Raw genomic sequence first — 27,205 nt, 5'->3', positions numbered from 1 at the left:
ATGTGCGTACTGTATGTAGTAGCCTGCACATGTTTTTCTGTAGTATTAAGGTCTTGACATTGAATCCCCATAGGGACATTACTATGACTAAAGCTCTCAGACTCCGTCTAAGTTTTGTATTTTTTATTTTTTTTCCTCCCCTCAAGACCCTTTCCTTAGTTTGTGGCATGTCGGGGAGTAGATGATGGATTTCAATAAAGGCCAGACTCTTGTTTGTTTACTTGTACTCTGTCTAACATCACTTTCCATCACAGTGCTCTTCTCTCCCTTCCTCAGTATCTACTAGCCCCCATCTCTGCATATATCCCTTTTCCCCTCCATACTCTTTCATCATTTACTTACGCCTAGACAAAGCTTTCAAGAGAGCTCGCTGCTGATGGTGAATCAAATTTAGAGAAACTTTTTTTTTCTTTTTTTTCTTGTTTCCCCTCCTCTTCTTCTGTGCTCTCCCTAAGTAGAGCTTCACAGCTTTGCCAGTTGGCAGTCGTGCAGCCTAACTGACTACATACAATTTATTAGAGTTGATTGGAGCATCTGCAGGTCCTTTTGTGCCCCTGGAGAGGAGTAGAGTCGAGTGGCAATTTGGAGACGGCGGTGGCGGCAGCGGCGCATTGGAATAGGGAAGAGGGGACAGAGCAGGACGTGCATTATTAGGCCGCTTTTGAATCCCTATGGAAGACGCAGGAAAGCTAATGGAGGTTTCAATACCAGCTATCATTCACACAGGATGGAAGGTTGGCTGGCCAAAGAGACAGCAGGAAGAAATGAGTCTGTCTCTGTGCACGCCATTTGTTCCACTTACTGCCAATTCAAGAGACTGTGTGTGTGTGTGTGTGTGTGTGTGTGTGTGTGTGTGAGAGAGACGCACATGCATATGAATGTATGTGTTTGAGCCATTATGTGCTAAAGATGCTCTAGACAGCTATCTTTTGAATACTGCACACACGCAATACACACACACCGTTCCACTGTGGGAGGCCCACACCTCATGCATTATTGAAGCCTGAGGAACTGAAGGAGAAGCAGATTGCTATTCCCGAGTACCAAGCAGCATACACTCCATTTACACATTGTCAACAATGAGAGAATACAATATCTAGACATCTGTGGATCAATAGAGAGCCCGAGTCAGTACAGAAAACTATCAACATATATCTGAATCACAAATTCAGTTTATGCTTGTCTGTATTTTCCTTCGTCTGTGTACAGAGTAGTGGGATTTGATGGCTAGCATACAGTGTCTCTTTGAGCTAGGACACCCTTGAAGAAGCAATATCTCCTCACTGTTGGACTGACCTACAAGAGACACAGGGGTGCTAGTGTCAGCTTGTGTGTGTGTGTGTGTCATCTTCCTTTTGGGAACAAAAAGAAAGTCTCTATCGTGAGATTAAAATATTTCTACGATGAAGACTTTTTAAAGAGATAATTGGGCTCATTTCCTAACTAATTGTTTAGTCCACAATAACCATACAGTCACTAGCAATAACTCTTCTCATGTTGGGTTAGTTGTCAGTCAGCCTCCTGGATCAGCTATTGTTGTCTAAAATGTTTTAAAAGCCATCAGGCAGACATATTTCTTCATTTCCTTGTGTACTGTGGTTGGTCAGCTGAGAACTCCCAACATCTCCTGTGTAGTTACAGTGATAAACATCAGTTTGGACACACACATTTGTGTGATCCATGTTATTGTCCACATTCTATTGAAATGCAAAGGCTGTTCAGTAAACTGACCTACATAATGTTTATTTCAATGCAATCAGTAATAAGTATAAAATTTTGTCCTACTTCAATGACTAAGCCCCTCTGATTCTATTTTATGCTAAAACTTTAAAACATTCTAATCAATTTGGTTTCTTACATGCAACAATGTGTAATAATACAGTAACCTGATTTGAGTTTTAAGAAGCCTTAATACGCATAGTACTCGAAAATGAAAGTGCATCTCACACAAACCCACTAATACATTGTGGTCAGCGTTAATCCTTACAATGTTATTTGTCTTTCCGGGGAGTTGTTTTGCTCCTCCCCTCATCCTTACTGACCTTTTTAACTTGTGACATAGATCAAGATTATAGACTTATATTTCTTTTCATTGGCATTGGCCAAAAAAAACAAAACGTTTTTTATTATTTTCTTTCTATGCATCTCTTTCTTGAATTCTGTCCCAAAACTGACAGTTAAGGTAGAATGATTTACGCAAGCCTCTAAACTTAGCATATAACTACTGATTTAGAACTTGAAAGAAAAAAGCAATATTAGCTCGATTCAATTTTCACAACTTCCTGGAATCAAAAGGAGAGAGAAGAACGAATAAAGTTAGTTCCTCAGACCCTAAATAACAAAACTTAAAGGGCAGCCTCACCAATTCAGCCTCACCAATTTTCCACTTGCTTTGTATGGCTTTAGTTTACGGTTTTAATTAACATTAATGCTTTTAAACTTCTCTCTGACTTCCCTATATTAAAATATGTGTCTGCTTCTAGCTAAGAATTTCCTCCAGGTGGCATCATCCTGAGGATTTTTTTCCATCATTATGAGTTCAGATGATGTCATCTAGGGGAGCTCTGGAAAAGCAGGTTGACCATGACAACAGACTCAGTAAGAGCAATAAGATGACATAATCTGAACTGAAGGTTCCTCCAAGTGATGTCATTTGGAGCCAATATTCTGCTCAAAGCAGAGAGATATTTTAATGTAGGGAAGTCAGAGGGAAGTTTAATGGCATTCGTGTACATGTACTACTTAAACTAGAACCAAAAGAAGCAATTTCAATATGAGTGAAGGTGTCCTTCAAAATGAAAGCACGTGTTGCAAAATGAACAATGCTAATGTTCAGCTGTTCCATGAAATATAAGCAGAAATACAGACGGGACACAAAGTGATGACAAAAGTATCACATCAAGAGCAACTGCTGCATAATCCCTTTTGATGCTATCCCATTATCAGCTCTCAGTGTCATGTTCAGCTGCTGTGAAAAACCAATCCACACCTGTCGTCTCCCCCGTTTGGCCATTATCAACTTCTTGTATTTCGACAAGCTGTGATAAAACAACAGTATAGGCACAAAAAAAAAAGTCCCCACATGCTGTCTCTTTTCCCCTGTTGCTCTATGTTTTATAACCGTTTTAATCAAGTTGGAAATTGCCAGCAGGTATTTATGCAATGCCATTTATTTCGGTTTTACATGCAGGATGGTGTTCATATAAGAAATAGCACATTGGTGCCTGCCACCGTGACCAATGACCATGACCAATTCCAACACGTTCGCATCCCACAGCTTCACATAATGCATCAAATTGTGCCACTTTTTACACCCCTTTTACGTCACTTTTTGAGGCTCCTCCATTTGACATGACAAGAATCACTTTACGTAAAGAAAAACCTCAGCGTAAGTGGTTTAGGATTAGGGCAAACAAACGTCAGGGAAAAATTAAGTTGGAAGACAAATTTACATGGAAACAAAACGCATACAGTGACATTACACGTACTTCGTTACTATAGCAACCACATGTGTAACATCGTGCAACAATCGTCCTTAAAGCGCATAATGTCTCTCGCTGCAGTCGAACTCTGGTCTCCTGCGGAAAAAGTCTTGTCCACTTGTACTTTCACTTCATATACTATGTCATTTCTTTAGGCATCAAAAATTGCCCTATGTGTCGATTACCGAAACAAACACATGCCGTAAGCTACAACTCAAAGCGGGCTGTTCATCCATTCCAACCTTCATCTTAAAAGCCATCTTCTGCCAAGATTAATATCGTCTGGCTTTAAATCAACTACTCCCTGCCCAGGTGGGTAGTAGCTATCTTTATCTCCAACCAGGTTCCTTTGGCCTGTGCTGGCACAGTGGGGCACTGGGGCAAGAAGCTGTGCAAACACTGACAGAAGTCCCACTTGCTAATTGTTAATAAATGCCGACCGGTGATATAAAATGTGATTAAAGCAGGTAAAACAACAAAGCAGGGTAGAGAGAAGATGACATGTGGCCTCTTAGTCTCTAAATAATTGTACATGCTCTAAAAATTCCAGAAAGAATAGAACTTTGCTTTGGCCACATTGGCATTACAAACGCCTTTACCCCACTGGAGAGCTTTTTGAAAATGCTCTGAGGATGTTGTACAACGATACTCGATGGAATACAAGCTGAGACTCTCCCAGTCCCTGACTTGAACATCAGTGAGAATCAGTGAGGAACATGCTTCGGGTTTGTGAAACAACCAGAACAAAACGTTCCATGTACGTTTTAATGGTAAAACTTGAGGTATCATTTGGATTTTTAATAACACACAATAAACTGCATACACAAACTAGTATGTGCTCTCTCCCTCTCTCACACAGACACACTTTCATTTTGACCTCTGTTCGGTCACAGCAGGTGGATGAGCTGAAATGAAGCAATCGCACTCTACTCACACTTTATAGAATATCATGCTGAGTGTGTCAGTCTGAACATGTTACCTTGATTAATAATCTAAAAATAGGTCCCGCACAGAGATGGTGTTAGGCCCCTCAACACGACACTGAGCAGAGATGCTCAAACACTCAGTGTAGGTGTGGTAAATTGTCCACATCACTTGGAAAGAGTCCAAGTTAAGTTTATGCAAAGTTTAAAGTTAAACTTGTCAGTTATGTCTTAATTGCTGCCTACAGAGGGATGTAAACATGAGCTGTATACTCAAAGGTCAAACAAAGAATCTTCCAGGATAACTAATGTCTGTTGTCACAAAGTGGTTTTTTTTTAAATTTCTGGATTAATACCAGTGGAGAACCTTGTTAACTGATGAAGTAGCGATGACACAGAACTTCCATAGGCTGCAGAGAAACAAATTCAAACCTTGTTGTGTCCTATTCTTGATATTTTCTTTCTATAATTGTGAAGGCTGAAGCAAGGTGGTTTATGCATGTAATGTATCACATGAGTGAGAAATGGCTTCTCTTTAGAGGGGCAGTTCACGATTTTTCCCCCTGGTCTTAATAGAAACGTGAGTGCCCTAAATGGAACGGGCTTGTTTGTCCTTAAAAGCTGTTTTCCACAGTGTCCGCAAATGTTTGCACCCTGAATGCATCTGAACTACGCTGTAAAAAATGTCTTGCTGAGAAATTGCACTTCAAAGTTCACCTGACTTATTGGGCTTATAGAGGGCTTTTTATGTCTGCTATGCGGGTGTTGAGTGACAGATGTGATTGACACTTGACAGTTCACTCACGACGTTCTGGGCTTGCACCGAGTCTGACTTTTGGAGCTTCTGTTGTGTATAAGAAACAGTATTTCATCCCAGATAGTCAGGGAGAAGATTCTCACAGAATCCAAACAGATGTGAAGTTTGGGTAGCACTGTACTTCATGGCTTGGAAATTACAGGATAATAGTCTGGTAAGGTTTTGGAAACAATATGGGTAACATGTTGGTAATAACATAATGGCGTAAGAGGGTGATTGTGTCACTAATAAATATAATAAAACAACACGATTGACATGGGTAATAATATGTCAACATTAAACAAGTGGCACTGTAATAAATTGGAATTATTTTCAGTCGTGTTTGTTTATGAGCATAAAACAACTGCAAAAGGTAAAACTCCCACCGTTGCAGTATATATTCTAAACGTATTATTGCCTACAGCACTTTATCATTACTTAGATATTTGTAACCTTGTTATTTGTAAAATGTTAGCTTATTGTTAGTCTGCTATTAGGGGCGGCTATAGCTCAGTTGGTAAAGGCAGTTGCTTACGGACCACAGGGTGAGTGGTTCGATCCCCGGCTCTGGCTATATGTCGAAGTGTCCCTGGGCAAGACCCTGAACCCCTAACAGCCCATTCCCCCTCCCCAGCGATGCAGTGCCGGTCCAAGCCCGGTAGAAATTGGGGAGGGTTGCGTCAGGAAGGGCATCCGGCGTAAAAACTGTGCCAAATCAACATGCGGACAATGATCCGCTGTGGCGACCCCGAACTCACGGGATAAGCCGAAAGGAGAGTAGTAGATTGTTAGTCTGCTATTAGTTAGTCTGATATTGAGCTGTAAATAAAGTGCTACGGCTGTTTATTTATAAGGGATAACCAATGATCCTGTAGCTTGGACTGTTGGGCTATCTCTGTCTAAATGGCAAATGGTTTGCACTCATTTAAAAAAAATAAAATAAAAAAATTGGTATACAAAACTTCTTAAGTTCAGTGTCCTACCCAAGAGATATGTGGACATACAGTTAAGTCCACATATACCTTGAGACATTTGGGATCAAACTGCAGATCCTAGAGTTAGTGGACAACCTCTTAACCTCCTGAGTCACAGGTAAACGTAACAGTGTACAGCATATATGTCCCTGTAGCTGTGCATTTTGTCCTTGCATTTTTGTTCAGCTCCTCTTTTTCCTGAACAATATTCATAAATCCGTCTTTAACTTGCAGAGTTTGTCATTGCCTCAGTTTGAGCTGAGAATTGGCATGTAACTTTGCCTTCTCGTTAAATGTGTAGGTAATCACACCACCTTAAAAAAACGTGTGAAGACATCTCCATGCAGTTAGCTGCTTCACACTGATCTTACATCAGGTGCAACTGGTATTGTTTTCATCAGAACAACCAATCCAGTGTGAGCAAACTAGTGTGAGCAGTAACACACAAATGGATTGTGTTGGGCGGTGGGGCCGGTAAACTGAGAGATGCCCTCTGAAATGGTTGGCCGGCCGGCCCACTTCAATTTGTAACTCCGTCTAATCCCCCCTGCAGCCCCCCCCCCCCTTGTGTCATTATGAAACAGGCAGAGAGAATGAACCAGTGAGAGAGACCAGACAGAGCAGATGTGCAAGCAAAAGTAGCAGAAGACAGCAACATCAGCTTGACATAGTACAGGTGTGAAAATTATTGCCCTGCACTGAGCGAATGGCAATATGCTGTCAATTCCCCACCGACAAGAAAACAAGACGTTTAACAGTTAGACCTACAGCTGCAGGAAATGGGCTGTTGTGTGATGGCCAAACATGCTCCTCATCATTCACTGTCATCGAGCACAGTGAATCAGATGCCCAACTAACTAGCTTGTTAACCTAGGGGAATTGATTACACGCCTTCCTTCCCCTGACATTTGGAGCTGTGTTACTAATTGTATAATAGGCAATGTCTGCATATAACAATAATCTAAGCTGCACGTCTTTGGTGGCTTATGATGTGTGTACAGTAGGGGTGTGTGTGTGTATGTACAATGGTGTTCAAAAGACATACGGATATTCAAAGTAACACACACACACACACACACACACACACACAGACAAATGGTAATACAGTGTTAAGAAAACTGTGAACCCGACTGCAATACTACTTCAGTAGGTCATACTGAAGCAATGTATTGCTTCATGTTTCTTAGTATAAGGAGTCAACGTTATAGAGAGCCGGAGTGGAACCCGAACTTCCAGGTTGCTTTCCAGAAAAGGAAAAAAAAAAAAACAATTTCATCCTGTTGAGAATTTTAACATTGGTAATACCTACAAAATATATAACACTGCTTTCTAAGAATGTCATTACCTATGAGGCCTAAGTGTTTGTGTGATAAATGTAAATGCACAATCAACGAATGAGTCCGAAAGCTGCAGCCTTTTCAGATATGTCTGGAATAGGAGCAAACCATCTCTGTAGGCATTTAGACAGCAGAGACATCGAAATAACGACTTTATTCATGTGGATCAGATCGAAGCACTGTGATGGAAATACTCGCCCTGCGGCACTTTCAGTTCTAATTCTGAATTACGGATTTAGAATAGTGTATTAAAATCACAAAGGTTTGGACTTTTAATAACCCGTGCTGTAGTTGTTGATGACCTTACTTGGAATATGGAAAGAGAGACAATAACTGGCTGCCAAGTAATGTGTCACACGTTCACTGTCTTAGTTTGGTGTGTCAGCGTGTGACATTTGGCGTAGAGGATAATTGTAAGAATAACCAAAGTCACGGTGCAGTGTAGGTAACTAATAGCGTGCACATAAATAAAGAGAGGAAGCAAATCGTGAGCACAATACTGACAAGTATAACAAAAGGGAGTGCAGTTCCATACTATGCTGAGAATTTGAAAAACAAGATCCATTTGAAGCCTTTACGGAATAAAAAGCCAACTGCACAAACCTGTTGTACGGATAATGGACGACACGTAAAGTGAAAGCCGCCGTGAGAACGGAAATAACAATGATCTAATGCCACAGCCACTATGAGATCACATCTTTGTACACACCCAAAAACCTGTGGTAACCTTCCCACCTCTCGTCCCCCCTCCGCCTGTAGTTCCTCTCACTATTCTTTCTGTTTTAAATTCAAACCTTTTTCTTTAGATGTTTAATTTCTCACCTGCCCAAGAGCTGTCGCTCCCGAGTTTCCCCACTTAATATCAACACGCAAACAAGTCACCTGCTCATCCAGTTGCACCTCATTTGCAGTTCCCTCGAATGCGTACGAATGGTAGCTCACAGTCAGTCCAGATTGTCTGTGTTGTCTTCCAGCCTTCATTCTGTTTCCCCTGTCTCTACCTGTTTATAGGGCCATCTGCTTTGCCTTTTGATTTATTGCTCGTCTCTCACTACTTTGGCTCTTTCTTTGTTTGCATCTTGTAATATGATAATTGAGCAAGAGTTTTAACAGTAGATACTTAAATCTGAATTTCGATTTTCAATTCTGCAAACAATTAAAAAAAATTGGTATATGCCAGTGTTTGCTATTAATGTTTAAGGATAATGCTAGTGTTCATTTTCCTACTTGGGACAAATCAGCCTCTAAGACCAAAACAAACACTGTATCGGTCTGTGGTCCTCAGCTCAAGACACCCTAAGCTTTACACTAGTAAAATGTTCAAAGTTTTATTAAAAAGTAGCATCTAGTAAACACTGCTGTATTCATCGCATTGTAATAAAGATCTAGTTTACATGATTTATTAGTTTTTAGTTCAACAGCTGAGTTCTCTGGCATGGAAGAATAACCTGTTTGATAAAAGCGCATTTGTTGAGGCTTAATGATTTGAACTTTAGATAATACTAACAGGTGGCTTACAGATCTGCAAAAGTAGACTTGTTGACTAGTGTTGCTTTGCAAAATGTGTCTGAGTCACAGGCTGATACCTGTCATCCTTGTCCATCATTCTCCCCCTTTTCAGAGGTTGAGCTCACATCCAAGTCCCCGAGAAACCGATAAAGTGCTGCGAAGTGCACACAACAAAATGGAAGCTCCCACAACTCTTACTGCCTGGTTTTCTCTGGCATAGACATGTGCTCAGTGTGATCTAATCTGCAACATATAATTCCAGTCATTTTGTGGAAGGGGTTGTTTTTGCTCGCATACATTTATCCCCCCCGTATGAATATAAAGACTTTTTTTTTCTGGTGTACCACCTTATTCCATCATTATGATCACCCTCACCATCCTGGCAAAACAACCACCACCTCTATCATCTTTTACATTAGATGAATTTATCAGCAAACACCAACCCTCATGTTTTGCCATTGGTGGCATAAAAATCCTCTTTTGAGTAAACCAGCAACCCACTCAGTGTCTGTCCTTTTAATGCATTCGAGTGACGCATGATTGTGGCCCAAACTGATTACTGAAACTCTACAGAAAGGCATATGTATCAGTAAGTACGAGGATGAATAATGCAAGTTGGAGCTCAGCTCTTTTCATCATCTTCAGACACACACAATCCATCCACTCCCTCCAGCATCCCTTGTGAGTTTGGCTACACAGGCCTGCTGTATTTTTCTATATTTGTATGAGCAGTAATATATGCTGCTTTGGTGCGTTCTCATTTTTTTTGCTGAATGTGATGATAACCACAGCAGGTCACCGCCTAACTCTTCAGGTGAGCAAGAAGAAGCCAGCTTGAAAAAGTCCTAACATTATGTAATAAAATGTCATATTATGACACAGAGTAAACAGACTAGAATATGTTGCTACGCGAGAGCTGCAAGTTCAGTGTGTACAAATATTTGAGGTAAAAATGCTGCAATAGTAACACATGTATTCGATTCGTTTAGAGAAATTCAGGTTTCTACCCTAACTACCCTTTAGGCCGTTATCAGTCGAAAATAATGCTTTAGTAGGGTCCTGCGTGTTTGAGCTCCTAACCAGCAGCAGTAACCAGGTCTTTTTTTTTTTTTTTTAGTGCGGAGAGAAAAAAACAAAAAAACCAGCCCATGACAATCCCATTTGCATACCACCTGCAAACTGACAAGATTAGTGACCACCTAGTGAGCACAGAGTATCATTTCGCAGCTGAAAATGCATGTCTTCCCCAGGTGTCGACGACTGCAAAACTATTCACATCACCAACTTGGAGTCGGATGATAATATGTCAATGTTTTCCTTTAGGGTCCAAAGAAATAATAATACACTGTTGTAGATTTTAAGGTTTTTGTGATTGTGCTGCATGGACAATAATTACATTTCTTTATTTGGATGATTGCATTCAGTCCATGCCTCTGAGATTTAGTTTGTTTTTCTATAACTCTTAATTGAGCAATTTCTGCTGTTTAACATGATGGTGACAGCCGACTCACTAGGAACAATAACAATTGAATCTTCTATTCAGTAGGCATTTTTGATTTTAACTATTATCTTCTTTGTGTCCATTGTTTTCTTTGACCCTAACCTCACCTGTCTACATACTGTTACTGTAAATGTGTTTGTTTTTTTTTTAAGGAATTGTCTTTCAACAGCAGCCCAGTCAGACTGATGTACATTCAGTCCTAGGCAGTGGAAATCAATCTATAGTCATCATTAGAGCTCCCTTCCATTATAGCACAAAACCAAGTCTTACTGAACCCTGGTTGACTTTGTCTAGGTTCTGTCCATAATGTAATTCAAACAGCTAATTTCCTGGAAGCTGCATTAACTAGGTAATGATAGAACATGGATGGAGACGAGTGGGAGATTAGGAGAGCAAGCATCCTCACTTGAGATATCATAGCTATCCGGGTATGTCATACATATTTGCCTTATTTGCTAGCGGGCCATAAGCTCACTTTCGCTGCAAGAGTCAGAGGACATTCAGTAACCACAATTTTAAACGCAGTAGATGGGAATACTGTAATTCCAATATACAGCCAAATGAAGAATATGATTTTATCATCAATCACTGCACATTTCCAAAATAAAAAGCCCGAATAGCTCACTTTTACTTGCTCCTCTGTACCAATTGTCCAACCAACTAGGCAACGTTAGGATCTGTACTTGTATACCAAGTACTGCATCACAGGGTACATCTGGAGGTTAACGTCTTCATTAGCATTGGGGTTTTAAATATAGCTTGGTAGATCATTTTAATGCAACACTTTAGAGCAGAACAAAAGGTGTCTTCATAAAGTCACACATTTAATTAAGTTTTGCACATTATTTACAGTATCCACCCCCACCCCCCCCCCAATAACTCTTCTCCACACACACGCTTTGAATGTGTTTCATTTGTAATCTTGTTGTTGTGACTTCGCACTTTGCTTCCACGCTTACTTACTATGCAAACTGTCCTAGGCGATAACTCGCATACATACAAAGACTGCAGTGATCAAGCCTAGTTTTTAATGTTGGCAAAACCGAGCCAGAAAAAGAGTTGTATGCGTGGTGACAAAAGAAACAATGGAGGCACTAATTTCTTTTAAGAAAATGATATGAAGTTGCACTCATTAAATAAAAAATGATTAATTGTGGCAGTCATCTACTGACGAGTATAATTAGCCTTATAGTGAGACGACTAAGGCTGCATTTAGTTTATCATTGATATCATGGACTCAACGTTAACTGTACAGACCCATGTGAAACCTATTAAAATCATTTTACCTTACAGGCTGATGTCAACTGCTTATCAATTTACGGTTTGCCCACATCAGCAACAGAATATTGAGGGCAGGCACTACAGATGCTGCCTTAATATCATTTTAAAGCTCTCAGGTTTGGATGAGATATTACGCAATACCACAGAAGTGCTTCCACAATCTTTGTTCCCCTTGATTATCATATGGCAAGCAATAATGTTTTGCCTTTCAGCCAACGTCCATTATGATGTATCGCAAGTCTATAATATATAGCGCAGGCCTAGATTTCAGAGCAATCTTGACGCATTTCCAGCAGACATCACATTGGGGATATCTTCTGCTGAGAGGTGGAAATAACTGGGTACGAAAAGGGGGGGTGGGGGGCTGATTTTCACAGTCCCCCTCTAACAATCAATAAGCTCTTCTTGACCTTTATGTGCATCAATAATGGTATTTCTGCCTTTTGGAGGAGGATAAAAACTTTAGTTCATCCTCTGACAGGAGTATTTCTTCCCCTGTGAAAACTGTTGGCTTAGGATTCAAGTGCTCGGCAGCTCAACTAAAAGCAAATATTGAGACTTAAACAGCAGTGCAGACAGTGCACAAAAGAGAATTGCTGGGAGACAGAAAAGGAGAAATCAACTAGCGCCTTCACATGTCCGCATTATCCATTCTTCCTTACCAGTGCACAGTTGAAGGGTTGCCAAACCATTTGCCTGGGGTTGGGTGTCTAACACGACATTGGTATTCAGTGTCAGCCCAGCGCTCTGTATGTCCACCCCTAAGTCATCCGGTGTGACCCCTCAGCAGCTTTAGGTTCATGACCTTCTCTCTAACACCAGCACCACTGTTCACTCCCCACGTGGTAACTTGTTAATGTCACTGCTGCCTCTCCTTTCTGTCTCTTCCTGTTACACACTCAAGGTGAAAATTTGACTCTTTCTCCTTGCACAATCATATTCTATCACCGTTTCACCCCTGAGGCCTTGGGACAGGAACAAGTGACCTTTGATGGGAATGTAATGAAGACTAGCCACAGCTCCCTCATCCCATGTCTGGCTCTGAGCCTAAGTGACATAGCTTTCTAGTTGCTATATGACTCGGGGAGGGCAGCTAAAGAATCAACAGCTAAAGATTCATCATTTACAGCCCTTCCTTAGAGGCTAGTCTAAGGAAAGGTATGTGCATTTGGACGCCCTCTGGGCTACTCACATTTGAAGACTTGCATACTTAGTCTGACTCTTAATCTAACGTGAGTTGAAAGTTGTGTTGCTTCCAAATGGGTTTCTGCTGTGTGACATTGGGAACAAAGTGCTAAAACAGATGGTTTAAGACAAACCTCTTTGCACTTCCTTGTTTTAATGGCCCCGATGGGAAAAAAAAAAAAAAAATCAAACGCATACATCATGGTATCGCTCAATGATGCATCTGCTTTTAATTTGAAGCCTTCAACAATAATCTATCCGAGTGCTAGCAGAAAATATGAATACATACTAAAGCATGGATGTCCCCTTTGCCAAAATGGCTAGTGGTGCGCTGTTGGAAAACGTCCCTCGGTGACATCTCTCCATTATCATCAGCCCTCTGCCTTATCTGAAAACAACTGAGGGTGTTTCTGTCCCTGCACCAAAATAAGTGGCAGACAGACAGACAGCCAGATGGGGGAAGAGAAAATAGAAGAAAGGAAAGTGCTCCTACGCCAGCTGCTATCCTGAAAAGTGGCTACATTGCAAAGGGAGCAGATCAAAGATGCTGAAACCATTAGGAACACACGTGGCTCCTTCTTTTCACGACAGTCCAATGGGTCAGTTGTTAATCACTCCCCTTCCTACATTTGTGGGTGTTTAGTGGTCCAAACCTGACAAAAGAATGAGATGATCAAAGAATCCGTGTGGCACTGGCTTTGTGTGTTATGGATGAAGACTGGGACTTTTTTTTTTTTTTTTTTAATGGGTGTGTGTGTCAGTGTGGGATTATCAACCTCACCGTAACTTACATCTTGGAGGATGTACTCATCACTTTTTTTTTGTTCTCATCAAATCCATAGGGCTGAGGAGCTGACAGCAGTGGATAAAATAATTAACTGTTTAAAGATGCATAACACTGTATATCAGATAGGTATAACACCTTTTCCTTAAACCCAGCCTGTGTATTAATGGGACATAACAGCGCTCAGTCATTAGGTATTTGGGATGTAAAATAACCACTTACATAGCGTTTATATTTGATTCGTGCAAATGCAGCGTTCGATCTCCTTCATGGGTTACTGCGAAAATTAGCACGGAATCAAGAATTCAACAGCTCTGTGGAGGGTTGCGGTGGGTGTATGGGCGCGCTTGTGTGTGTGTCTGTGATAGTGCAGATCTTTTGTGTAAACACATGCAAATAGATATGGCATCGTCTGTTTTCGCGTTTCATCAACATATTCCACAGGAGTGCAAAGATAACAACATGAGCAACAGTTTCTCGGCGCTGCTGCACCAAAATATTTAATTCCCTTACAGAACAATGTGACTTGTACCGTAGTAACACCACAGCAAGTGCTACCACAGCAGGACACATCTGTATAAATTGTAAAGAAGATGCAAATGAGACATGTCAGCTGCAGCAATAGTGGCCAATCACAGAAAAACACAATGTTACCACAATAAATAATAATGTTGGACCTATCAAAACATGATGTTTGTTGCTATAAATATATATTTTTTGCTCACTGTATTGATTAAATCCTACAGAGTAAGTATGATACAATGCTGACAACATGCACCCTGGTGTCTCTCTGTAAAGTTAGGTGTAGTTCTAACATGGTTTCACTAGGAGGTGCACTTGTATGAAGCAAAACTTAATCTCCACTTCTCATATCCACAGCTGTCAACTTCTCCTTCTGTCACTGTTTCCACTAAAGCACTTACAAGCCAGATGTGACCGTCAAATCGAAAACATTTCTCCTGAGGCATCTGATTCTGTATGTCTCTGTGAATTATTGCCAAGATTGAGAGTTGAGTGAACACATTTCAGCCTTTCCTATCAAAGTGGGGAAAAATGCGACGTGTTTGACGTGAAAAAATGTTTCAGTTTTTTTTTTCCAACTTGAATCTTAGAATGAATTTATTTATTTATTTAACGTTAGAATTGTTTGACTGTTTATCTGCTCAGAACAAAAGTCAGCACTTTGCTAATGAGACTGAAAACAAATCTATGTCAATCAATTCCAGATTCCCCAGAGAAGTTTCTATTCATGCCATCGATGCACAGACAATAGGAACATTGCCTGTGATATCTCCAGCCCACGGGTCGATGCAGATGATCAATGAAAAAGACACATTCACACAATCTTACATTGAGAGGTGTTTCCCTGATGGTCTGTGAAGGAATTCCCTCTGGGTGGCTTATGCAAAATAGCAGTGATCATGGGACCAATTTGTTCAAAGGCAGAGGTAATGATAACCTACTTACCATATTGACTTCTGACACCATGTCTATGCTGGCTATGTCTATATTCATCCCCACTCCAACCGGAGGACCTGGGACAGATCAAACACAACGTTAAGGAAGGAGACCCACAACATCAGGTGCAGCCTGCTGATGCATTTAAATGTTTACTAGGGAGTGTGTGTGTGTGTGTGTGTGTGTGTGTGTGTGTGTAATGTGTGCGTGATGGGAACACAGATTAACACTTGTGAACTTGTCAGCCGGATAATAGTTTACAGTGTTTATTTCGGTGGGATTAGATGAGCTGTGGGGAAAGTGCTAGTAATTCTCCTGAAAGTTGTTGGCATTAAACCATATAGCCCCTTAACATTTCTGCTCGGAAATGAAGCATTCATACAAGCAAGGTTTGACATATTTGTTTGATTCCAGCAGATTGTTTTTTTTTTTTACTAGCTCATTATATTTTCCTGTAAAATTGTCGTTTTATCTGCCCCCCCCCCCCCCCCCCCCCCCATAATGTCGGAACTCTGACTTGTTTTGACACATTTAGTCTCCATTGTATTACATAAAGCGTCAGATCGTGGCACCTGCAGAAAAGCCGAACATGATCAATTCTCATAATGTTGCTCGACTTTCCGAATCTGCCAGAGCGCGAGGAATCGCGCTCGTGTTAACGCTGTGCTATTATACAGGCTGACAAGGTGCATCCTCGAATAGAGTTGGTGAGAACATGAGTTCGTTTACCTCCGAAATCTGGCCTCAACCGTATATCATAACCTTTCAACAGCCTATCAACCGTTTCTTTAACCAAAGACATATTGCTAGGGTCACTGACACTGGCACTGCGGAGGAAAAAAAACAAAGAGAGAAAGAATACAGCAGATTTCAATAAACCTAGACCGTAAACTGTCCAAGTATTTTTTTTTTCTTGCCGTCTGCAAGACAGTCACACTTAAAAGAATGAGTGGAGCATCCCCCCCCGACCCATCTTTTCACGTACCTTTGGGCGCACACCACGGCCACGACGAGGAGGAACCAGCAAAAGCAAAAACACCGCATTCTTCTTATTCTGAACACTGCCATACTTGTGTTTTTGTTTTTTGTTTTTTCTTATAGTGAAGACAGACGAGGTCCAACTTATTCTTGCCAGCGCAGTAATTCCAATGCCGGGCGCATGCGTATTTCCGACCACAACATCAAGAAGCAGCGCTGCCGCCGCCGCTGCTGGTGGAGGTAGTACCCAGTCAGGGGAGAAATTTAAAGGAGACCACAAGTTTGTGAGCGGCACACGGGGGTCTCCCTCGTTTGGTTTTATTCGGCGTGACCGTTTGAGAGGCGCCGACTGTGACGGGAAAGTCGGTGGTTCGGGGCGGATGATGTGGGTGGGGATGCGTCTCTCCGGCCGCTCTGTAGACACCCGTCAGCTGCTCCTAAAGCTGTCCCTGAGTTAGGCACTCCACCCCGCTGCTCCGGCTAATAAAGTCTGGACTAGGCACCATGAGTGTGTGGGTGTGTTTGTGTGTGTTTTCAGCTGTTGGTACAAAGAGCCACTTTTAAGCTTCATTTTGTTTCTGTTGCAAAATAGCACTGCTGATTACTAACAGCACAGCCCCCGAGTCTGGGGATTGCTGAGGGGACACATCTTGACACATCTTCCTCTCCTCCCCCCACCGTTTGGTCAGTTGGTGACTCTGTCCATGGTGCTGAATTTAGCGACACCCTCTCTCTAGATCTCACGCTTTACACACTTTTTTTTGGGGGGGGGGGGGGGGGGTATTTTAAATGCATCCCTGCACCAGCAACAATTGCTCATGCATCGATCTCCACGCGTTCGGGCCTCGTACGAAAACGAGGAGCGTGCTGTAATACTGTGAGAGGCGCGCCTCGGGGTTGGAAGGGGGACGCATGGAGCAGAGCAGCATGCAAGCCTACACCCAGCACATCTGCCAGTGCCATGCGCGCTAGCGGCTCCACGCACCGGTAAGCAGGATGTGCGCAACCGTGTGAACTCGGACGAGGACCGTCATGGATGTGGTAGGATCAGAGGCGGATGTTCAAGCGATGAGCCCTGTGTGGGAGTCCTGCAGCGGCTCCACTGCCTGAGCGAGGAGGTGAACAGAAGTGATCCTACCAGGAAGATAAATTTTCTGTGAAGGCGCAAAATGATGACTTCATACAGCATGCAATGCATTTATTAGTGCTGAGATTTTATGGTTTGATTTGGTCACATCTACTGCACTAAAAAAAAGGAAAAAAATCAATATCTGCACCTCATGTGACCTTGATAGAAGCGCTATGCATTGTAATTAAAACTCATTGAAAATAAAACTTTATTTACATTTTGCAAACCACTTGCACAAATTAGGAATTTATCTGCAGGGAGTTGGCAGCTGGAGTTTTTAATCCACTTTAAATGTAAAACATGTATATATATTAAAAAAACATCAACTATAAAAGACCATATACAGAATTTTGCATTCGAATACCTTTGTTCCTTTGAGTGGTAATAACATTTTTATGCAATCATCAGTTTATAAACTGGCTATAGTAACTCTCGTCTTTACGTCTCTTTCTTCACATATTTCACCATTGTGCAGTTTTAAATTGGCAGACTTGCCGTGATGGTTTGGTCCCAGACAAAACTCAGAACACTCACATATTAAAATGGTTACTGTCAGCCATAATTAGCAGCCTGCAGCTGACACCATTAAACTTTATATGGCTGACCTCTGTAGTCCCTTATGAGTTTTGTGACTGAATTGCATGAAAACCAAAGGGCCTTTTTTTAAAATTGTGTTTGCATTCATGTGTCTTCTTCATGTATTTTTATTTTTTTTACTAACTATAAACTGTTATCAATACTATTATCCGTTATTTTAACTACTCACACTATTAGACATGATTTATTAACCGCCCGTATTTGACATTTGTTAATCAAACTGAACTGAATCGTATTTTAACTGAGCCTCTGCCTCAGTCAAAGCCTAAATATAACCACAGACTAGGGGAACCCAAGTGCAGAGACTCAGAATGTCTTGAAGCCTGAATCATCGGGAAGGTTAGATAAGTGAGACAAGACAACACAAGGAATAAAACACAAATCATACACTTGAAATACTATAACTCTAATCTCAACGTCGAGCACAGATTTAATATAGTGCTCACTCAGGTGAATGTAATGATGTTTATAACTGCAGTTATTCTTTGGCGACCTGGTTACCTGCTGACGGCAAAGTGTAACCACCCGGTGTGCCCGCGCCTGCTCTGGGGCTTTTAGTTGGGTTGGGATTCGTGACGTTTGTTACATCTTTTCCTAATAGGCCTGCCACCATATTTCATATCAATTATGTAATCAACAATCTCAAGTCAAAGTTTATTTATGAAGCTCAATATTGCAAATCACAAGTTTGCCTCAAGGGGGCTTTACAATCTTTGCAGCATGTGACACACTCTGCTCTTTTAACCCTGACATTAGACAAGGGTTAAAAAAAATGGAGTGTAGAGATTTACAATAAAAGCCCTTCTGAGGCAAAACAGATGGTGGAACCATCTCGATAACGTAAGTATTAAATAAAAAAACTTGTGTCAGTGAATGGAAGCCCTCCCTACGAATCAGGCACAGAAGCAAGCAAACAGACATTTTGACCTGCTATGCTGTTGTTAATGCCTGATTTACTGTATTGTTGAACATTCCTAAAGGGCTTGAGCTCTCCTCTTTTCCCTCTCCATCAATGCCTTTCTGCATCTTTGCACTAAGAGGAACACAATAACTGCTATTCTGAGCCCCTCAGTAAAACGCCATGCGTTTCAGCCAGTGCAGCATTCAGGTTGTCCTGATGGCGGCGAATTAACAAAAAATGCACATGATGTCAGTTTGGGGGGGGGCATTTGTGTTGTTTCATGTCATTGGGGTGGGGGTTGTTTGCTTGTGTGCTGGCATCTTGGCAAGAGGATAGAAAAGGAGCATGGTGGGGGGGGGGGGCAGGCTTGTGATAGCTCTTTCTGTTGGTGTGTGTTTGTCTCTCGGTTTCCCTGTGCACATGTGCCTGAATACACAGATAACACAAGTTTTGTTTCTGCGACAAACAAAAATTCCAAACACCTGAATGCGCTCGTTGACGAATTAAGAGTAAATTTGTCCCTTGGCGCAGATGGTAAAGGGAAAGCACCAAAGCTTTGGGTTTGGTTGTGTTGGCTCATTTTGCGTTTTACTTTTGGTAAGTTTTGTTTGTTTGTATTAATTTTCTGTCTATTTGCAGACGCTCCGGTCTGTTTTTGGTCATTTTGTCAATTTATGGACATTTTTGTCTCTTTTTTGGCCATGTTGTGCTTTATCTGGATAGTTCCAAATCCTTGTTTACCCCTTCTGAGTCATTATGCATGTTTGTGTGGCAGAGTACACTACAGTACATGTTTTAACTCAGACATGTGAACAATAATTTCAGAGGCTCTCGTCCTTGATCTACTGGGCATTGGGCCTGTGCCCAGTAGGCACATTCAGTAACAACTCTTCACACAAAGAACACACTATTTTTAGTTTTTATTAAAAACTGTCTTCTTCAGGATACATTTATTTTGAAAATGCTCGCATTTTGACTGTTGAACTATTTTCGTCCACAAATTGCTAATAAAAAAAATCATTAACATAATTAAGAAGCCATCAAAGTAAAAGTAGTGCTTCAATAAAGGATCTCGTGAAGTGCAGTGCCACTTTAAATCTAAGATTGTTTGACGGTCATCTGTCACTAGAAGTTCATTACAAGAAGAGGTTCATATTAACTATGACATTTCTTTATAGGTTTATAATTGGTTTCACGCCGTATCTCATTTGTCCTCGTGTGTCCTCTTTTAAATCTTGCTAAAGCTTTGTAAAACCTCACTAAACACTGACAAACTAATAAAGCCAATGCAATCAGCTTTTATTTATTCACACATTTCAGGGGTAACAAGAGTGAAGGTGGTTTTACTATGCAGTGCTTAATAAACCTCTACAGCTTGGGGTCTTACTGTGGAGTCTGCACCTGGTCTGTTCTTAGCAGGTAACACCTCCCATGGTTTAGCTGTCTGATATCCGTCCAGCCCCGCAGAGGTGGAGCGGCACAATGCCAAAGCACATGGCCAAAATACAGTGGCACCATTTCAGCCACATACTGCCATGACTATTTCTTTGAAGAGCCCGTAAATACAACGAGATCTGCCGTATCTGTCTGTCTACAGGGAATAATAGTCTGAAATCGGCATTGGCTGCCACATCCGAATTTACCAAACAATGTAAGCTTCAACGGTTAACGTATATAACATTTATAGTATAATCAAATGCAATTTGTCTGCCAGAGATGAAAATTGCACTCTGCCTCTCCATGTAATTAAAACACCTCTCCGTATTTCTTTTTTATGTGTACTGCAATTACTGCATTGACATTGCTGATGAGAGATCCTTAACTCTGCAGGAGAGCTCTATTAGAGGCCTGTGGAAGGCACATTTAAATGATGGCCTTCTAATTATTGACAAGGTGACTATTTACATCAGTGAGACACAAAGAGGATTCAGGAAATGAAAAATAAGATGGCCAGAGAAGTGTAGTGTCATTATAGTAAATAAGGGGTTGAGATTTTATTTTTTGGGCAGCGCGGTGGTGGAGTGGTTAGAGCTGCCGCCTCACAGCTGCTGCCTTTCTCTGTGGAGTTTGCTTGTTGTCCCTGTTAGCGTGGGTTTCCTCCAGGTACTGTTAGGTTCATTGTTGACTTTAAATTACCCGTAGATCTAAATGTGAGTGTGAAAGGTTGTCTGCATGTCTCTCTGTGTTGACCCTGACATAGGGTGGACCCCAGCCCTCACCCAGTGACAGCTGGAATAGGCTCCAGCCCCCATGAACAGAACCAGAATAAGCTGTTAAGCAGAATGAAGGGATTGATGCTTTTTGGGCTTTTCATTTCATTTCAAGGCACATTTTTTTGAACAAGAAACACACCTAACCACATGCCTGCAATTATGCTGTGCAGGAAATATCCAGATCCTTGTTTCAGTAACGCTAAACCATACTTGCAAGTGACAGTCTTATAAGTAAGTATCAACTTTAGGTAAATGGTACCTGCTAAATGCACTTAAAGCATCAAAGTGTGCAGCAATTTTATAGCTTTGCCTACTGGTAAGTGATTCAATCTGTGAGAAACTGGCATATTTTTATAAAATCACGATTTGTGATTTGTATGTAAAATGATGCAGGACCGAATTTCTCAAATTCAATGTGGACTACAAAATGACACCATATATTTGTCTGTGTAATGATAGAGAAGTGAAATAACATAAAATGATATTATATATAGATATATATTTTGTGCCTACGTTACAGCCACAAACATAAATGTACTTTAAATGGGATTTTATGTGATAGACCAACACACTGTGGTACATAATTCTGATGTGAAAGGAAAAAGATAAATGTTTTGTATTCAGTCCTCGTTACTCTGATACCACTGACTAACATCCAGTGGATCCAATTGCCTTCAGAAGTCCCCTCATTAGTAAATAGAGACCACCTGTGTGTAATTTAATCTCAGAATAAATACAGCTGTTCTGTGAAGCCCTCAGAGGATTGTTGCTCTGGAGGAGCTGCAGAGATCCGTAGCTCAGGTGGGAGAATCCGTCCACGGGGCCACTATTAGTCATGCCCTCCACAAATCGGGCTTTTATGGAAGAGTGGCAAGAGCAAAGCCACAAGAAGTCCCCACAAGCCATGTGGGGGACACAGCAGGTGCTCGGGTCAGATGAGACCAAAAGTGAACCTTTTGGCCTAAATGAAAATGCTGTGTGTGGCTGAAACCTAAAACTTCACATCACCCTGAACACACCATCATGTTGTGAGGATGCTTTTCTTCAGCAGGAACAGGGAAGCTGGTCAGAATGGATGGGAAGATGGATGGAGCCTAATACAGGGTGATCTTAGATGGGGAACAGAAGACTGGGGCAGAGGTTCACGTTCCAACAGGAGAACAACCCTAAACATACAGCCAGAGCTACAATGGATGGGTTTAGCTTAAATAATGTCCATGTGTTAGAATGATGCTGTCAAAGTCCAGACCTAAATCCAAGTGAGAACCTGTGGCAAGACTTGGAACTTGCTGTTCACAGATACTCTCCATCCAATCTGACTGAGCCTGAGCTATTTTCCAAAGACGAAAGGGCCAAAGTTTCACACAAAAGACTTGCAGCTGTAAATACAGCAAAAGGTGGTTCTACAAAGTACGGACTCAGTGGGTCTGATTACAAATGCACGCCACAAATTCTGATATTTATTTGTAACAAATTTTGAAAAACATTTATGATTTTCATTTTGCTCCACAATTAAGTACCACTTTGTGTTGGTCAACCACATCAAATCCCAATAAACAAAAATTTACATTTGTGGTGGTAACGTGACAAAATGTGGAAAATTCCAAGGGGTATGAATACTTTTGCCAGGACCTGTGTGTGGGTGTGTGTGTGTGTGTGTGTGTGTGTAAATAATATGGCATAAATATTGATTTGATTGGAAACATAATGATCTGTCTTTCGTAGGGACCCTTGTTACCACCAAAGAACTGCTGTTGGCCAGGATCTCCACCTTTCCCAGGCAAAATGGCGCAGTAGCGTTTCCAACCTCTGAAGATTACGTTGGCAGAAGAAGCCTGCACGCCTCATCACTCTCACTTTACCAGAGGAGGCGCCACCTGCTACCTCTTCAAGGTTTCAGTGTCCTTTCCTGTCAAGCTCGCACCAAAACTACAGAAAGTTGGCCAATCCCTTGCCTACCTCCACCCTCTCTCTCTGTCTGTTTTATTTTTTTCTAACATTGCCTCTGACAGACGTTGGTCGTCGTTGCCAGGACTGCTGACAGGAGTGCAAGGTAAGTGTCAGCTTTAGCCACAGTTGGAAGGGGTGGAAAGATGGGGGGAGTGATGGAAGGAGGGAGGGATAGGAGGATTATTTCAAGGCCTTTGCCAGAAGCCCCTCTTTTGGTGTCTTGGCATCAGATTTAGGTGGTGTCCCAGGATGATGACACTGTAGTCGGCCTCTAGCATCTCTGTTGCACCACACCACCTGCAGAAGCTGCAGTAACAGAGACAAACTATACACTTGAAGCCTTTTAAAGTCAAGTATGGGATAGATACAATGTGGGCAGACCTGCTCCTCTCAAACATTTCTTTGTTTCTCCCTAAAGAAACCTGCACCAAGCAGGTCAGTAGTGCATTAAAGACTTAGAAGAACAAAAAGCTGCTTGTGTGAATTTAAGTGCGGTCAACCAGCTGTTTCGACCAGTCGAACTCAATTGTATCAGCTCACCTTGAAGACATAGCTCTGTAGCCAAACACCCCCTCTGCAAAGCATGCTGACTTTAACCTGACTTCCATAACTACAAGTGGTAACCATAGAGACTAAACACTGGCTCTCTATTCTCACATCTGCTGAAGGAGGGATATCATATGCATGGCAACTTTCGGAATGTCAGGACAAATTTAGTATCAGCCAAGTGATTTGTTTTTTTTTTTTAAAAAAAAACAGGGTTAAAAGGGAACAAACCTAAAGGACGCATGGCTTCTATCCTGCACTTCACCAACATATCGTCACTCAGAGGTCTAAAGGTCAGCCTCAAAGCTGTGTGGCCAACAAAAGTTCATCTTTACGCACTGTTACTCTCAGAGCTTTGAGGTTGAGAGAGTGAGGATGTTTGTGAAGTGGTCACTGTGGCCATTCCTGTGGGGTGGGGGGGTGGGGGGCTGGCTGCCTTAGAAAGCATCATTAACAGTAATGAGAAATTTAATTCTGTTTTATAGTTTTTTTTTACTTTGACATAGACTATTCTGACTTCAGCAGTGATAAAGGGAAATGTCATTTGGAGGCAGCGATGTGCTCATTAAGGCCTTTAAGTGAGAGACATTTTCAGGACAAAGTGCTGTGCTGCACTGTATGAACTGTGCAGCACAGCACTTTGTCTCATGATTATACTTAATGTTTTCAGATCTGCAACAGTGTTTCGTAAATGAGTGGGGGGGAAAAATGTAAATATGTTTTTTCTTCCCCAGCTGAAATACAAAGGAAATGGCTTTGAAATGACACATTAAAAAAATGTCTTTATGCAAATATCGTACACACCAGTGCTTTCAGAACCAGTGCAAACGTGTGTGTGTGTATAAATAAATAGCATATGTATGACTTGAACACATGCAAAAGGAAAACCATCGTTATGTCTTTTTTTGTGTTTCACTGGAGGCTGTTGGCAGAGCTTTGTGCTGCGAAAGTTATTTCTGCATGTTTCACTTGTCTGTGTTTTTTACAGGTCAGCTGAGGCAGTAAGAAAAGAAACCTTTTCGTTTAAATTTATCTTGCAGCAAAATTATGTGACCATAAGAACGGTATCCTGTTATGTGTGTAATGTGTTTCATTTATGCGTTGATGTGCTAACCATATGTGGCCACGTGTGCAGACCAATAATGTACTGACGGGCACGTGCACGTCTTCTGTTTATTGGCAGTGTTGTTTTTCATTTGGACTAAAGATACAAACCTTGAGGCATTAAAGTGTATAGAATTGACTTACAGCCTCTCTCTATACTCTCCTGCAGGCTGCTGACTGTTGTCCAGCACAACTCGTTGTAAAGCTTTTGGCTAAACTCGGGCAACTGTTTTTTTTTTTGTTTTTTTTTTTCAAAATTCAACATTGATTTTATCTTACTATGATATGGTTTGGTCTCCATGGAAACTGGAGGGTTTTTTTTTTTTCCCTGACATTGAATCCACTGGAGGTGGTGCAGCACATCATGTCTAAGAAGAGAATTTTGAGAACTACTGTATGTGCACACTGCTGTGTATGGGAGGCTGTGGGGGTTGAGAGACAGAAGAAAACAGAGTCCCGAAGTTTTCAAGTCAGTATGTGTTGCATACTGTATGTTCCTCCAACAATTGAGCCATGCACATAGAAAGCCAATGCATACGTCACCAAATTTAAGCATGTTTTCATTAGCTACATTAGCATTCAAACTCCTATCAATATCTGAACCAAACATCCATAAATTCGATTCAGTTTAACCCTTAACCTCCAGGGACACCGTGTACTTGCTGACCCGATCTTACACTAAGCCAAGCTTTACCCTAAACACAAACTGTGTCCTAAATCAAGTCACTTTTAGAAACAATGTTCTGAAATTCCCCAAATTTCTATTCTTGTCTTAAGAGGTGTAGTCCTTCACAGTCAGAAATACACACACACACACATTCCACTGCCAAGTTTCTCCTAGTTTAAGTGGTTACCATAGATACCACATGGCGAGGCTCATGAAGTACAGTGGGTCTATCTCACGTGGGAGATCTTGTGTATTTATAGAAGCACTGTAGTGTGGCCAGAAATGAGTTTAGACAATGCACCGTTTTGGGTGATAACGAGCAGTGAGTTGCAGTACAGTGTACTAGTACGTAAGGCTTTGTCAATGTGCATAGTACTTCAGTGTACTGGATTAAAAATAAGTTGATTCGACTTGAAACTGTCCGTGGTGCTGAATCTATAACATACCATTTAATATTGACACCGAGAGCGTGAGCGCTGCTTTATTCTGCTCTGGTTTTTGAACATGTGCAGCTTGTTTTCCTTACTTTATGTTCATGTGTATGTCAGCAGCCGCCTGTATTCAAAAAGATAATGCACTGAGCATGCAGCTTATCTAAACACCCCCAACTCCAATTCCTGTCCTTTGGAGAGCGTCTCTTCCCACAGAAGGTCAACTAGTTTTGGAAGTTTCCTGGCAATAATCTGCTAGCTCTGCACCCTGCTGCTTCACAGGCTGCGATATGTTTTACGGGCAATCAAATCCAGCGTACATATCATGACATATTTAATTAAATCCTATTTTGTTGAATAATGAACCAATTAACAAACTCCTACTGAAGGCTTTTTTTTTTTCCTCCTCTCATCAAAACACGTCGGATTTCGAAGTGCGTTCTGTTATCTTCCCGAAGTAATTGTACTTCCCAAATTGACGTAATTGAATTGCTATCCACCCCGGCATATGAGGTGTATTGTGCTCATGGAACGAAGCATACCTAATTGCAATCCATCATAGTCACTGTGCCTTTTTCATCTCAATTCAGACCTTAAGTCTTATGAATGGTTCAGCGATTGTATATTGTGGTAATATTGTCTATTAAATATAATGACCTCCCATTATTTAACACTGCTCGCTTGACACGGACGTTACGAGCTAATGACCAATTACAGAGAAGGTATGAATCGGGCCAGACAGCATAGAGAATGAGATGTCAGACGGTGTTGTCTAAGGCATGCTAATCAATAAGACAGGTAAAAGGATTAACCCAAGCAGACTTTTATTACTTTTCAATGTCAGGTTGTCGGGTTAATATCGCTTTCATGCAATTATCCGCATTTACATGGCTTCCAATTTGGCCAGGTTAACAACCTGCCTCTGTACTCTCCGCAGCACTTAATACAAACGTTTGGCTCTGGGACTGACCGAGAGCACGCTCGGTCTCCAGGAAGATGGAGATCCAGTCAATAAAGACGGGATCATGTTACCTTTTAATGTCAGTCACCCAGTCACTTAGGAGATGCATCAAGTGAGCGAGCACACCACTATATCAATGGAGCATTCACTGTAGCTATCCCATTTACACAACCCTGCAGTTATAATAAAACATTAATAACTGCCCCGGCAGACAAGTCACAGAGATATGCATGAATGCACATGTGCATACAGTACATAGATCCCCATTTAGTGGCTGCAGACCCCTCGTAGTGTCACACATTCATTCAGCATTGTACTATGCAAATGTTTTGTGCCTACTGACTCTTGCAATGGACGAAATGTGTAAAAGCAGAGTCTAATGGTGTGTGTGTGTGTGTGTGTGTGGGGCCAGTGAATGATACTTAAAGCGACCAGTTACAGAGCTGGATTAAAGAGCAATGGCTCTTGTCTGTCGTGTGTGTGTGTCTGTGTGTGGGA

The 27,205-nt window shown here is 41.4% G+C and overlaps 1 protein-coding gene across 2 annotated transcripts in view; it reads right to left on the bottom strand.

Moving 5' to 3' along the window:
- Positions 1 to 17,437, bottom strand: part of LOC137108035 (gamma-aminobutyric acid receptor subunit beta-2) — a 56,239-nt gene extending 38,802 nt beyond the window's left edge. The window contains exons 1-3 of one of the 2 annotated variants that reach the window (XM_067492308.1): positions 16,216 to 17,437; positions 15,960 to 16,057; positions 15,240 to 15,307 (exon numbers count right to left, since the gene is read on the bottom strand). In XM_067492308.1, coding sequence (XP_067348409.1) covers positions 15,240 to 15,307; positions 15,960 to 16,057; positions 16,216 to 16,298 — 249 coding nt within the window. In that variant the 5' untranslated portion in view covers positions 16,299 to 17,437. The remainder of the gene's footprint in view (positions 1 to 15,239; positions 15,308 to 15,959; positions 16,058 to 16,215) is intronic. The other variant, XM_067492307.1, reaches the window with a different exon arrangement.
- Positions 17,438 to 27,205: the final 9,768 nt, after the last annotated feature.

The sequence above is a fragment of the Channa argus genome, chromosome 22 (genome assembly GCF_033026475.1).
Source record: "Channa argus isolate prfri chromosome 22, Channa argus male v1.0, whole genome shotgun sequence".
NCBI lineage: Eukaryota > Metazoa > Chordata > Actinopteri > Anabantiformes > Channidae > Channa > Channa argus.
This window is presented reverse-complemented; position numbering and strand designations above follow the sequence as displayed.